Below are 12,484 nucleotides of genomic sequence, written 5' to 3' on the forward strand. Positions count from 1 at the left end.
TCTCATTTCTAAAAGCAAAATAGAGCTGAATTTTTACTTTGAAGCACGTGTTTTCTATTTTTGCTGTTCTAGTTTGTTATACACATATTTATTTAATTTTCTTTGACTCTTCTGTCTTTGAAAGTAACAAATCTTTTCAAGGTTTATTTAAACAGATTCTGAGATATATTTTTGTTCATAGATACAGTTGAAATATACTTATTTGGGAATCATGGCAAGTTTAGTTTGTAAGGACTTAATTGTCCTTTAGATTTTACTCTACCAGGAACGAAAACATTTTATTGGCCAACTCTTGATCAATGAGCACTAAGAGTGTCTGCTAATTCCCCTGGTTACCTTTTTTTTTTTTTTTTTTTCTTTTATATCTTTTCATGAGGCATGAACCTATCAAGAACTTCCCTTTTGCTTTTCAGAATTTTATTGTTCCATCTTCGGTTAGGTAAGATGCCTTAAAGTTCTGAGTGAAATTTAATTTGTGGCACTTAGTTTCTTTCATTATTTAAGTCTTTTCCTATAGCTTTGTATGCAATGGCAAATACTATTTAAAGTATTTTAATTAAAGATTATTATGTAGGTATGTATTTTTCAGAATTTATATTTAGAGAATTGTCACTAATTACTAGCATTGCTTTGGTTAATATTTTGATAGGGAAAAGTAAAAATAATAGGTTCTTTTTTTGGTCTTCCTTCAGAATGTTTCAGAATTCTGGCTACTTTCTACCTCAGGTATAGGATCAAGAATCTGAGAATCTACCTAATTTAAGCAGTGTTTATTCACTAAAAAATGGCTTCAGTTATTCTTTATAGGATAGATTTTTTTTTTTTTTACAAGGCAGTTTGAGTATGTTTGATAGAAAGAAAACAAATGAAATTACTTGGTGAAAATTAAGTTAACCTTTTTATCATAAGATTGATGATAAGATGCCCAAAATTAGTATTTTCACTAATTTTTACTAATTAAAAAAACAAAAACGAAACAGCAAGTAGGTTAATCTTTATCCTCTTGCCGCTTCAGTCATTCTGTTATTTGTATTAGAAATGAATGCATAAATAATAGAATACCTAAATCTATAATGGGATGTTTCCTTTCCAGATGTTTTTTCTTACACAACACTGTAAATTAGAAATAAGAGCTGGCTTAGCTTATTTTACAGTGTCTTTGACCAGTAAGTTAGAATATAAATATTCAACCTGATAATACCAGATTTAAAACATACAATTTGAATATAGGATTAATCATTTCTCATTCTCCTTCCCCCTTTTTTTCCATGATCTGTGTAGATTGCCACGAAGGAGCCATTGAATCCCATTAAACAAGATACGAAGGATGGCAAGCTACGCTATGTGGCGAATGTCTTCCCTCACAAGGGTTATATATGGAATTACGGTGCTCTCCCTCAGGTAACGTTCTTGTAATAATGGTAAAACTTCTCTGTCTTCTGAAAAATTTTTCTTGTAAATCCTGCAGACTACTTGAAGTTAAATTGGTTCTGAGGACGTGTCAGTTTGACAGATTTGTAAATTTAAAATTTTTTAATGGGGAGTTTCATTGTATCTATAAATTTTTTTCAAACTATATATATGTCTATACTCAAGTTCTTGGAGTTAGGGATATAGAACACTCATATTTGGCATTTTGAACATATTTCCTTTTCTGGGCTTGGCTATTAACAGTCAGTGAAAAATGTTTTATCTGCTTTATCTTCAGTCATTTCTTTGAATGTGACAAATTATGCTTTTATATACCTTCATATGTGATAGCATCCTTTCTTATCCATTTTGTTTTCTTTTCATGTTTCCTCACTCCTGGAAAATGATATCTCCTTCCAAATTATTTAGTGAGTGAAACTCAGAGTATATAGAATGAAAATTTTGTCTAGGCTTAGTGGATATAGAGAAGTATTTGTCTGTATGATTATAAGAGCCATCTATATTAGACCATCTATCTGGATATTTAAGCTTTCTATTTTTATTTTATCTATTAATTTTAATATTTTACATGAAATTCCAAAATTATTTTGGAGAAATATCTGAAAAAAGGGAGACTTGCTTTATCCAACTCAAAAAACCAGCTGCCCTTGTAGAATAAATATTTACAGGGGAAGAAAAAAGAAAATTGTTTTCTAAAGAGTCAGCCTGCCTTTGATGCATTTAGACCACCCACATGGATATGTTCTTGGTTAAAACAAGCCTTTCTAAAATGATGTACTAAGAAAAAGAACGTCTGGCCTGTTGAAACCATGAAGGCAGGTGTTCTGACTCCCCAGGTGCCTAAGTAGACATTCGGTTTGACCTAGCAGTAAAAGGGTAAAAAAAAAAAAAATTTTGTTAAGCTTAGGGGATACTGTCTGTAGGAGAGGATGTATGGATGAGGGGAAGGCCAAAGAAGCATTTGAATTAGAGAAAGACAAAAACAGAGACAAAGTAGGCAGGGGATAAACTAAAGTTGATGTATTTGTTTATTTCATTAAACATTTATTAAGTATTTATGTGCTAAGCAGTGTATGGGTGTTGGGTATACAAAGAAAAATGATATATTAATATAAGGCAGCAAATATATATTAATGAAGGCAGCAAAATACGTGACTGAGAATGTGGGTTTTGGAGCCATACTGCCATGTAATAGTAATGTGATTTTGGGTAACTTACTGTGTCGTTCTGTGCCTCACTTTCTTTGCCTGTTAAATAGAGATGATAAAATACCTATTGCATATGGTAATGTTGAGGTTAAGTGAGTTATCGCACATTCATCTTAGAAGAGTGCCAGATGGATACGGATCACATTATTACATCTACTGGTACTTTTATTATATGATCTTTCTTCTAAAGGAATTCAATCTCATGGGGGTAATCAGCAACTGAACCACTGGTTCCCATGGAGCATAATAACTGCTACTAATCATCTACTAATTATGAGCTTTTGTAGTTTATCTAAAGTCCTGACAAATTTTTTTACTCCTCCAGATATGTTTGAATTTTCAAGATGCTCCTACCTTCGATTATGTTAGTCTGTTAGGTACAGTAGCTCTACTTTAATTATAACAGAATTAGACTGTGGCAGTCTCTTAATGCATCCTGAACTATTGCCTACTGAAATTTAATACTCCATCCAGCATCCAAGATAACATTTTAAAACTTAAATCTGCTAATGTTTTCCTCCTCTAAGAACCTTTTTGGTGGTTTCATATTGCCAAAAGGATAAAACGTGATATTCTTAACATGGCTCTTCCACCCTGCCTAATCAGTCTGGCCTCTGCTTTGTGCTCCAGCCTCGTTTTGCAACAGTTGTCTTTTCTTGCTTCCATTTTACCACAGCGACTCTTTCAGTGTTTCCAATTTCTCTTGTTTCTACACCAAGCCTTCACAGAGCTGTTCATTCATTCAGTACATGTTTTTTGAGCGCCTGATGTTGCGAGGCAGGGTTGTCAGTACTGGAGTTAAAGTAGTAATCAGAATGACAGAGATCCTTCTGGGTCTTTTATTCTGGACAGAGTGACAAGGCAAAAAAAAGTAATAAAATGTACAGTGTGTCAGATGGTGATAAGTGTGTTGGAGAACGATAAAGCAGGGAATGGGGCTATAATATATTGGGATTGTTGCAGTGTTAGATAGGGGGAAGGCCTCAGTGAGTAGGTGTTGAGTGAAGACCTCAAGGAAGTAAGGGGACAAGTAGCATGGACCCCTAGGGGAATCCAGCAAGAAGCAGCAAGTTGTAAAGGTCCCAAGGTAGGAGTAGGCCTACTGTGTTGAATAACAGGAAAAAAGGCCAGTGTGGCTAGAATGGAAGTGAGGAAAAATAGACCTGTATTACACTCTCTGCCATTTTTAACCGGAAATTTTTACTATCTTTTTAAACTCGAATCCAAAAGAGTGTGTTAGTCTTTAGCAAAAGAATATACTGTCTACTGCATTGAAGTTACTTACCAAACAAAAATAATTAAGTTGATTAATGTTTTTTTTTTTTAAGTTTATTTTTCAGAGAGAGTGTGAGCGGGAGAGGGGCAGACAGAGGGGGGGGAGAGAGAGAAAGAATCCCAAGCAGGCTCCACATTGTCAGCACAGAGACCATTGGAGGGCTCGAACTCACTAACTGTGGGATCTTGACCTGAGCTGAAATGAAGAGTGAGACACTTAATTGACTGAGCCACACAGGCACCCCTAAATTGATTATTGTTTATAGAAAATTGAAATTAGACCAAGTGTTGATGGGACGGGATAATTGTATCTAATATCTTTTTGCTTCATTGTCAGTGTCAAGACAGAATTAATCTTTTAAAATGATAGCCAGCCCCTGATCCCATTTACGTTTTTTATTTCATCTCCAGCTTCCCATCCTTCTCCTCCAGCTCCCTCACTCTTACACTGGCCTTTGCACAATTCCTCTTGTTCCCCAGGCACACTTGTGCCTCAGGCCTTCACATTTATTGTGTCCTCTGGCTTGGAACACTCTTTCTCAGGTACACACATGGCTTACCTCCTTTTTTTTTTTTTTTTTTTTTTTAATGTTTATTTTTTTGAGAGAGAGATTGACAGAGTGTAAGCAGGGGAGAGGCAGAGACAGAGAGAGAGGAAGACACAGAATCTGAAACAGGCTCCAGGCTCCAAGCTGTCGGCACAGAGCCCGACGTGGGGCTCGAACCCATGAACCGCGAGACCATGACCTGAGCTGAAGTCAGATGCTCAACCGACTGAGCCACCCAGGCACCCCACATGGCTTACCTCCTTAAACGTTTGCTCATAAATGACCTTCATGATGTCTGCCCTGATGATCCTCTAGAATTTTAACCCTGCCTCCTGAATTTTTGTTCTGCTTCATACTTTATTTTTTCCCCTTTCTATAGAACCTACCAACTTCTAACACGTTCCATAATTTAGTTATTTATTATATTTGTTGTTAATTTCTTCCAGCTAGAATGCAGACTCCAGGAGGATAGGGATTCTTTCTGTGTTGTACATTGACATTTTCCAACTAACTGCTTAACTTAGTGCTTGGCACAGAGTAGGTGATTAATAAATATTTGAGAAAGGGTAATGAATTCATTGTGTGTGTTGCGTTTGTTTCATAAGCTTGTATGGTATTGGATTTTGCCGTTTTCTTATGCTTTGTCTTGTAACAGCAGGATATGTGTTAAGAGCAGTTACCAAGCCAACCGTGCTTGGAAGAACATTAAGCTGTAGAGTATTGTTTAAGTAGGAGTCTCTCTCACTTACTGGTGATTCATCAGTGTGCTGTGTTTAGTTCAGATCTGTTGAACCTTGATAACTTCTCCCTCGCTGGCAGTAGTGCCGTCCCCAGAGGTTGAGTTTGGCCTGAGCAGAAGCTTGCTTTGTTTTCTCCCAGTTATATTTCCATGTATGATGGATTATTCCAATGTTATATCTTCTGAGTGAATATTTAGAAGACCTGTTAATGTTAGAGGACTGGGTAGTGTTAAAGGACTAGAATCATGAAATTTTAGCTTTCTGTAATTTTTTTTAATAAACGACAATATTTTTTAGTTGAAGTATAGTTGATCCACACTATTACGTTACTTTCCGCTGTACAGCACAGTGATTGGACAGCTCTAAGTTATGCTGTGCTCACCACAAGTGCAGCTACCGTCTGTCACCATATAATGCAGTTACAATACCACTGATCTATCCCTATGCTCTACCTTTCATCTCTGTGACTTACTCATTGCATAACTGGAAGCCTGTACCTCCCATTCCCCTTCACCCGTTTTGCCCACCCCTTCCCTCATCCCCAAGATTTCTTCAGTATTAATGTAATGCTGTTGTGTTTATTATTCATATTTCATTATGAATGTGGTTTATTGACCCCAAGTATCGATTAGTACCACCTATTAGTTTTATAACCTGGAACCAGTGACTCAATCTCTTTAGGCCTATTTGTACATCTCTGTCATCATACCACCCACCCCAGAAGGTTATTGTCAATATCGAATGGGATAATCAAAGCAAATGTTTTAGTTCCATAGTTAGTTTTCAAGAATATTATTTCAATGTTGACACTGTTGCTGCTGATAGTAGCTGCTAATAGTAAAACATCTCATAGAGGCTTTTGCTTCAGATCGAATCTATTAAAATAGATAGTGGCTAGGTAGATCCTACTTCCTTTGATCTGGTTATAGGAATCCTGATTAATCAGGAAGTAGCTCTCAAGAAGCACCTGTATATACAGCTCTGTACAAGTCAGTTATGTTTTGACCTAAGGCCCAGAGCATGGTGACTACAGATGTATTGATTAATATTTATAGATTGTAAGTAATGATACCAAACACCTGCACAAGGTTGAGAAAGATTTATTTTAGGCTAGATCAATAATCTTTGTATTTTGATTTATTTATTTTCATAGCTCATAGTCATCTTTTGTATGAGATTAACATTATTTATATTTCTGCTGATAGTTTCTCATTTTTTTAATGTTTTTCTTGGGTCCATGCTAAAATTTTTCTATATAGGTGGTATACATACGTATGTACTGGTAGGTATATACCTATAAGTCAGATTGCCTACTATGCGTTGCACACTTATTTTACTAGGTATTGTCAACTGTTTACAAAAGACATTGTTACAGTATACACACCCGTTAGCAGTATATGGGGTTCCAGGTGCCTTACATTCTTACCAGTACAGTTGACCCTTAAACAACATGAGTTTGAACTGCATGGGTTTGAATCCACTTATATACAGAGTTTTTGTTTTTTTTTTTTTAACATTTATTTATTTTCTGGGACAGAGAGAGACAGAGCATGAACGGGGGAGGGGCAGAGAGAGAGGGAGACACAGAATCGGAAACAGGCTCCAGGCTCCGAGCCATCAGCCCAGAGCCTGACGCGGGGCTCGAACTCACGGACCGCAAGATCGTGACCTGGCTGAAGTCGGACGCTTAACCGACTGCGCCACCCAGGCGCCCCTACAGAGTTTTTATAGTACATTATTATAAATGTATTTTCTCTTTATTATGATTTTCTTGATAACACTTTCTTTTCTCTAGCTTACTTTAAGAATATGGTATATAATTTATATAAAATATAAAATGTATTAATTGTTTATGTAATTGGTAAGGTTTCTGATCAACAGTAGATTGTTAGTAGTTAAGTTTTGGGGAAGACAAAGGTTACAGTCAGATTTCCAGCTGTGCAGGGGTTTAGCATCCCTAACCCCTACGTTGTTCAAGGGTCAACTATATTTTGCATTAGATTTTTAGGTTTTTGACACAGTGTCATGTTAATGGTTTTAATTTTTGTTTTTCTGATCAGACTAGGTATCTTTTCATATAAGTCATTCATGTTTTCTCTTTAAATTACCTATTCTTGTCTTTAACCCATTTTGTATTGAGTTGCCCTTTTTCTTATTTAGTTGTGGAAGTTATTTCTACGTTCTGAATGCTAATCTTAACTTTTGGGAAGCAAATACTAAGATTTGGAATTTCCTCTTGTGGATATTGAGGGTTTTTTTAGTTGTTTCTCTGCCTAGTTATACAGTTAGGACTCCACAAGAGGGCGTCATCAAAGTTTTAAATTTGTCAAGATTTCTTCTCCTGGTGATTACTTAAAATTATACTATATATTAAAGTTAAGTTAGAAACCATTTAGTGTGAATCTCTTTTTGTAATAAAAACTGAGGCCTGTGCATATAAAGCATTAAAGACAGGACTGGAAATAGAATGAACTAGTCTAGTGTTTTGCTGTAAAGGAAATCACGGAGAACTTGCCTTAGAAGTGGCAAGATTGTAGAGCTTGCACTTACGTACTTATTTCCTCAACAGGAGGAATAAATTGATAGATAATATGGAAAGTTGAGTTCTGAGAGGAATATAGACCAACCAATTAACAAATGGAAAGACTTACTAAAACCATATAGAGTACAAACTTATGTGGCGACTATTTTTGTCTCAGTTCACAGAGAGAATTTCTTAAAATTAAAGCTGATCAGAATGAGCTAAGTTATCTCATGAATTTGTGAACTTCCTATTCACTGGTAGTATTCATGTAGATTATGAATGACCACTAAACTAACAATCATAGAACTCAGGACTGAGATGTATCTAGCAGTTGTCTCTAGCCATTTTTCTAATAGGTGAGGAAACAGGTCTGGATGTTCTGGCCAAAGTAGTTTGTGACTGAAGTAGGACTAGAATCTAGGTCAGAGTGACTTTAGCTTATCACATTTGTTGCCTGAGAGTGGAAGTGAAGTTAAAGGAGGTTCAAGAGAGGATTCCTGCATTAGGAAGGAAGAACCTTTCAGATATTTTTCTGCTTCTGCTTCTGGCTTTTCTGATTTCAGTTATAGTTCAGTCCCATCTTGGTTTCTCCAGCACATTAAGATTAATTTTATAGCATTTATGACAAATGCTGTACCATTTATTAACATGACATTCTTCAGGGTATTGACTGTGTCCTATTCATCTCTGTTCCTAACTCCTGGCCCAGAGAGGTACTCAGTAAATATTGACTGTGTGAATGGATGCCTACTTGGGAGATTCTGAGAGTAACAACAGGTATTTAAAAGAAGAGAACCATGAAATAGAATAAGGTTTTATCTGAAAGTAATTGCCGATCAGTTGCCATTGAAACTTGGGCATCATAGCCTAATAATTAATACCTTGAGTCTCATCCCATTGCCACCATTTAGAAAATGTGAGCTTGGGAAACTTAAATTCTTTATGCTTCAGTTTACTTATCTGTAAAATGAAGTTAACATGTGTGTGGGGGGGTGGTTGTGTGTATCATGCAGAAAGTGCCTCTCACCTAGAACCAATGTGTTTATGTCAGTTCTTATATTTTGCTAGTAATATTAGTATTTGGGGTAGTGACATCTTGGTTTACTGATTTTTTTTTTTTTTTTTTTTTGGTAAGGGTGGGTTCGTTTTATTCCTAAATATAATTAGCACCAGAAGGAAAATATTGGAGTTTATCTAGGGTTTAGCTATAAATAAGGGTATATTTTTAAAATTATCTTTATAAAATTAGAAGAACCAAGCTTGGATAATCTAAAATTACCTCTAGATAACAGTCCTGAGGTAACACAGTCTCTGCGTATCTTGTAATGTAAATCTGAGGAAAATAATTTTGGGGAGCTTCCACATTTCCATTTAGAATTAGGTAATTATGAGGCTTTTTGGGAAGGATTGTACCTAGGAGATACTTAAATTTGGTAACATTTCTGTTAGTGGTGTGCATTTATAAAAATGCCCATGTGTATATTTTGTAACCAACAAGGTATATCTTTTAAGTAAACTATAGAGTTGACAATTTTTTGTGTTTTTGTCAAGGTCTTGAGATTTGATGGCAAAATAGAGGATTTTTTTTAACTGAAATGAAATGAGACAAAAATAGATTTTTCATTTATTTGGTGTAGATACTATCTTGTTCTTTAGTTTATGAAGGCAAAGCTGTTTTTTGTTTTTTGTTTTTTTCCTAGTAGAAGTCATTTAAAGAATAGGAAGTGTATTTTCAAACACGGAAAGCTAGACTCAGTGCTGTTACCATGTGTCAAAGGAAGCAGTGAATGATGGAAGCAACAGTTTAGGCAGCCAGTGGAAATGGCATAGACAGTGGAAATCTCTGAACTGAAACTTGAAAAGTGAGCATGAATTTACATGCTGACTCAACTTGGAAGAAGAGTATGTTTGTATTTTCAGATGTGATTACACAGAAAAATGAGAGGCAGGAGGGAGGAAATACTGTAAATTTGTCTTAATTATTATGATGTTTAAGGATTTACTGGCATGTTGGCATGGAGCTTGTGTAGTTTCTGAAAATGTTTCCTTTGGATTACGACTGCAAAACTTTGATCATGTGGAAAAATTGAGATACATTTTAATGAGTATTAACCTATATTTTTGCCTCACTTCTCCCTTTTTTTTTAGACTTGGGAAGATCCCTGTCGAAAGGATAATAGTACAGACTGCTGTGGAGATAATGACCCTATTGATGTTTGTGAAATAGGCTCAAAGGTTTGTTTTCTAGACAATGCTGTTCTAATATATGTTCTAGTTTATTCATGCTGTAGAATTTCAGTTCTCTTTAGTTCGTCAGCTCTTCTAAGTTCTAGCCTATTGATCCCTCTGATACGAGTCCCTTTTTGTATCTTTATTTCTTTCTCTTACACTAGGGGTTGGTCAACTGCAGCCATGGCAAGTCAAATATAGGGCACCACCTGTTTTTATTAGTAACACATTATGCCCATTCACTTACGTATTGTGTATGGCTGCTTTTGCACCAAAGTTGGGGAGTGGTAGCAGAGATCGTGCCATCCACAAAGTCTAAAAATAACGACTATCTGAGTTTTTACAGAAAATGTTTGCTGAGTCTTGTCTTTAGTTTCCTTACCATTATCCAGACAGGAAATGTAATACTGAGTAAAGCCAGCTGGTACTCTTGTTTTTGTGTCTGCTTCCAGGTTGCCAAGACCTACTGAAGGAGAATAAAACCTACAGTTTCATAGGTTGCTGCTACTTCTAGAATTCTGTGTGTTTTGGGTCTATTCTTCTATCGCATTTCTTGCTAATATTTGTTGTTCTCTGCAGACATTCAACGGCTAGCACTTAAAGGTTCTCACTTAAAGGCAGAACATTTTGTCTTTAAATTTTGTAGAGCCCCTAGAAACCAGCAGATAAGAGCTCCCCTGCCCTTCTTAGACAGCCAAACTACCTGGGTCCACACACATTATTTCTTCCCTTTCTTCTCTTACTGTGAGAACTGTCTTTCTTATGTGAGACCTGGGCTTCTACCTGTGCTCTAGATCCTGCCCCTTCCTGCCTCTTGAGTGACAGTTTTCTTATCCCTTCTCTGTTCTGTATTCACAACTTCTCTTTCTTTATTGGCTTCTTCCCCCTCACATGAAGACTCATAAAAAGAGTTTTCAACACTCATCTTCATCTGCTACTTTCCACTTAATCTTTAGCCTGCTTCAGAATTGTTTCCATCCCCCATTATTTCTGTGAAACTACTCTCACAAAGGTCCCTGCTAACTTTCTTTTAGCCAAATCTAGCAGGCCTGTTTCATAGGTTTTGTCTATCTTGAATTTCCCTTAGCATTTTATACTGTTAACTTTGTCTTTCTTCTTGAAACAGCCTCCTCACTGGACTTTGTGTCATAATATCTTGTTGTGCTCTAATTCTGTTTTCTTCTTGATTTCTTTTTCAAGCTCCTTAATTCTTAGGTATTGGTTGGCCTGAGGGTCATGCCTTTGTCCAGCTCTTTCCTTTAATTGGATCTACCTTTATTTTCCTTCCAAGGGAACAGAATCTTTGTTTTTGCCTGGTTTTGTTTTTATCTTTGACCCAAATTCCTTCAACATTTAGGATTTTTTTTTTTCCTTTGGTAATATTTATTGTTCAAGAAAATTGTAGTTATGTTAATGGAAATGAAATCAAGCATAAACCTTCCCTCACAATCCTGCTGTCCCAATAATTCATTTTGTTTTTTATCTTTTCCATGTTTTCTTCCTCTTGGGATAAACATATAAACATTTTGATTTTGTTAGACATTTTTTCCAGTTTATTTTCTGTTATACAGTTAATAAAGTTAAAGGCTTTCCTGAATATAGCTTTTCCTTTTTTCATTTCTTTTGGGACAACTGGATATGGGGGGCCGGGTTTTTAGACTGGCCTCTCAAAGCTGTCTGCCCTAATCCCTAGAATCTGTGACTATGGTAATATAGCACTCCCTTGATAATATTATTTTATATAGCACAGTTTACTTTCAAGTAGGATTATCCTGGATTTCCCGTGCAGACCCAGTGTAATTAAATGAGCCCTTAAAAGTAAGGAGCTTTCTCTTACTGGTGGGAGAAGAACTCAGAGGTTCAAAGTGTGAGAAGTACTGATGTGCCATTGCTGGTTTGAACATGGAGAAGGGGGCACATGGAAAAGAATGCAGTTGGCTTCTAGTTGCAGTGAGTGGTCCCTAGTTGACATCCAACAAGTTAATGGGGTCCTCATTTGTACAACTGCAAGGAACCAACTTTATGTGGATTCAGTTTTAGAACCTTCAGATCAGAGCTCAGCCTGTGCAGCACCTTGATTTCGTCTTTGTCAGTCAGTAAGCAGAGAATCTAGCCATGTTGTGCTTGGACTTCTAACTCATGAATACTGTGAGATAATAAATTTAAACTGTTTTAAACCTTTAGGTTTGTTGTAATTCATTATACTACAGTAGAAACACAGGATAACAGGCTTTAAGCCGTTTTACTTGCCATGGTTTTCTTGTATTGATTGGGTCCAGCTGAAGTTTTACCTCCTTCAAATTTGGAATCAGCACAGAACTTTTGTGGTAGACCACTGTTATATCCTGCTCATACCAGGCCCTTGAGAAGTTAGCAGTTGACAAGTGTGAGCTGATAAATACAGGTAGAGCCCAGAGAGAAAAAATATTATCTGTAGAAGACTCTTACATTCTAGTTCATGAATGTGTTATATCTTTTGCTCTTTACTTCAAGGAATAAGTGATAGGATCTCCATTTCACTGTTGAGAA

At 36.2% G+C, this 12,484-nt stretch overlaps 1 protein-coding gene across 3 annotated transcripts in view; it reads left to right on the top strand.

Moving 5' to 3' along the window:
- The window catches only part of PPA2 (inorganic pyrophosphatase 2), a 91,453-nt gene that overhangs the window by 23,124 nt on the left and 55,845 nt on the right, over positions 1 to 12,484 (top strand). For all 3 annotated transcript variants that reach the window (XM_006930935.5, XM_006930936.5, XM_023252885.2), the window contains 2 exons: positions 1,282 to 1,401; positions 9,875 to 9,961. In XM_006930935.5, coding sequence (XP_006930997.1) covers positions 1,282 to 1,401; positions 9,875 to 9,961 — 207 coding nt within the window. The remainder of the gene's footprint in view (positions 1 to 1,281; positions 1,402 to 9,874; positions 9,962 to 12,484) is intronic.

Source organism: Felis catus, chromosome B1, assembly GCF_018350175.1.
Source record: "Felis catus isolate Fca126 chromosome B1, F.catus_Fca126_mat1.0, whole genome shotgun sequence".
Taxonomy (NCBI): Eukaryota; Metazoa; Chordata; class Mammalia; order Carnivora; family Felidae; genus Felis; species Felis catus.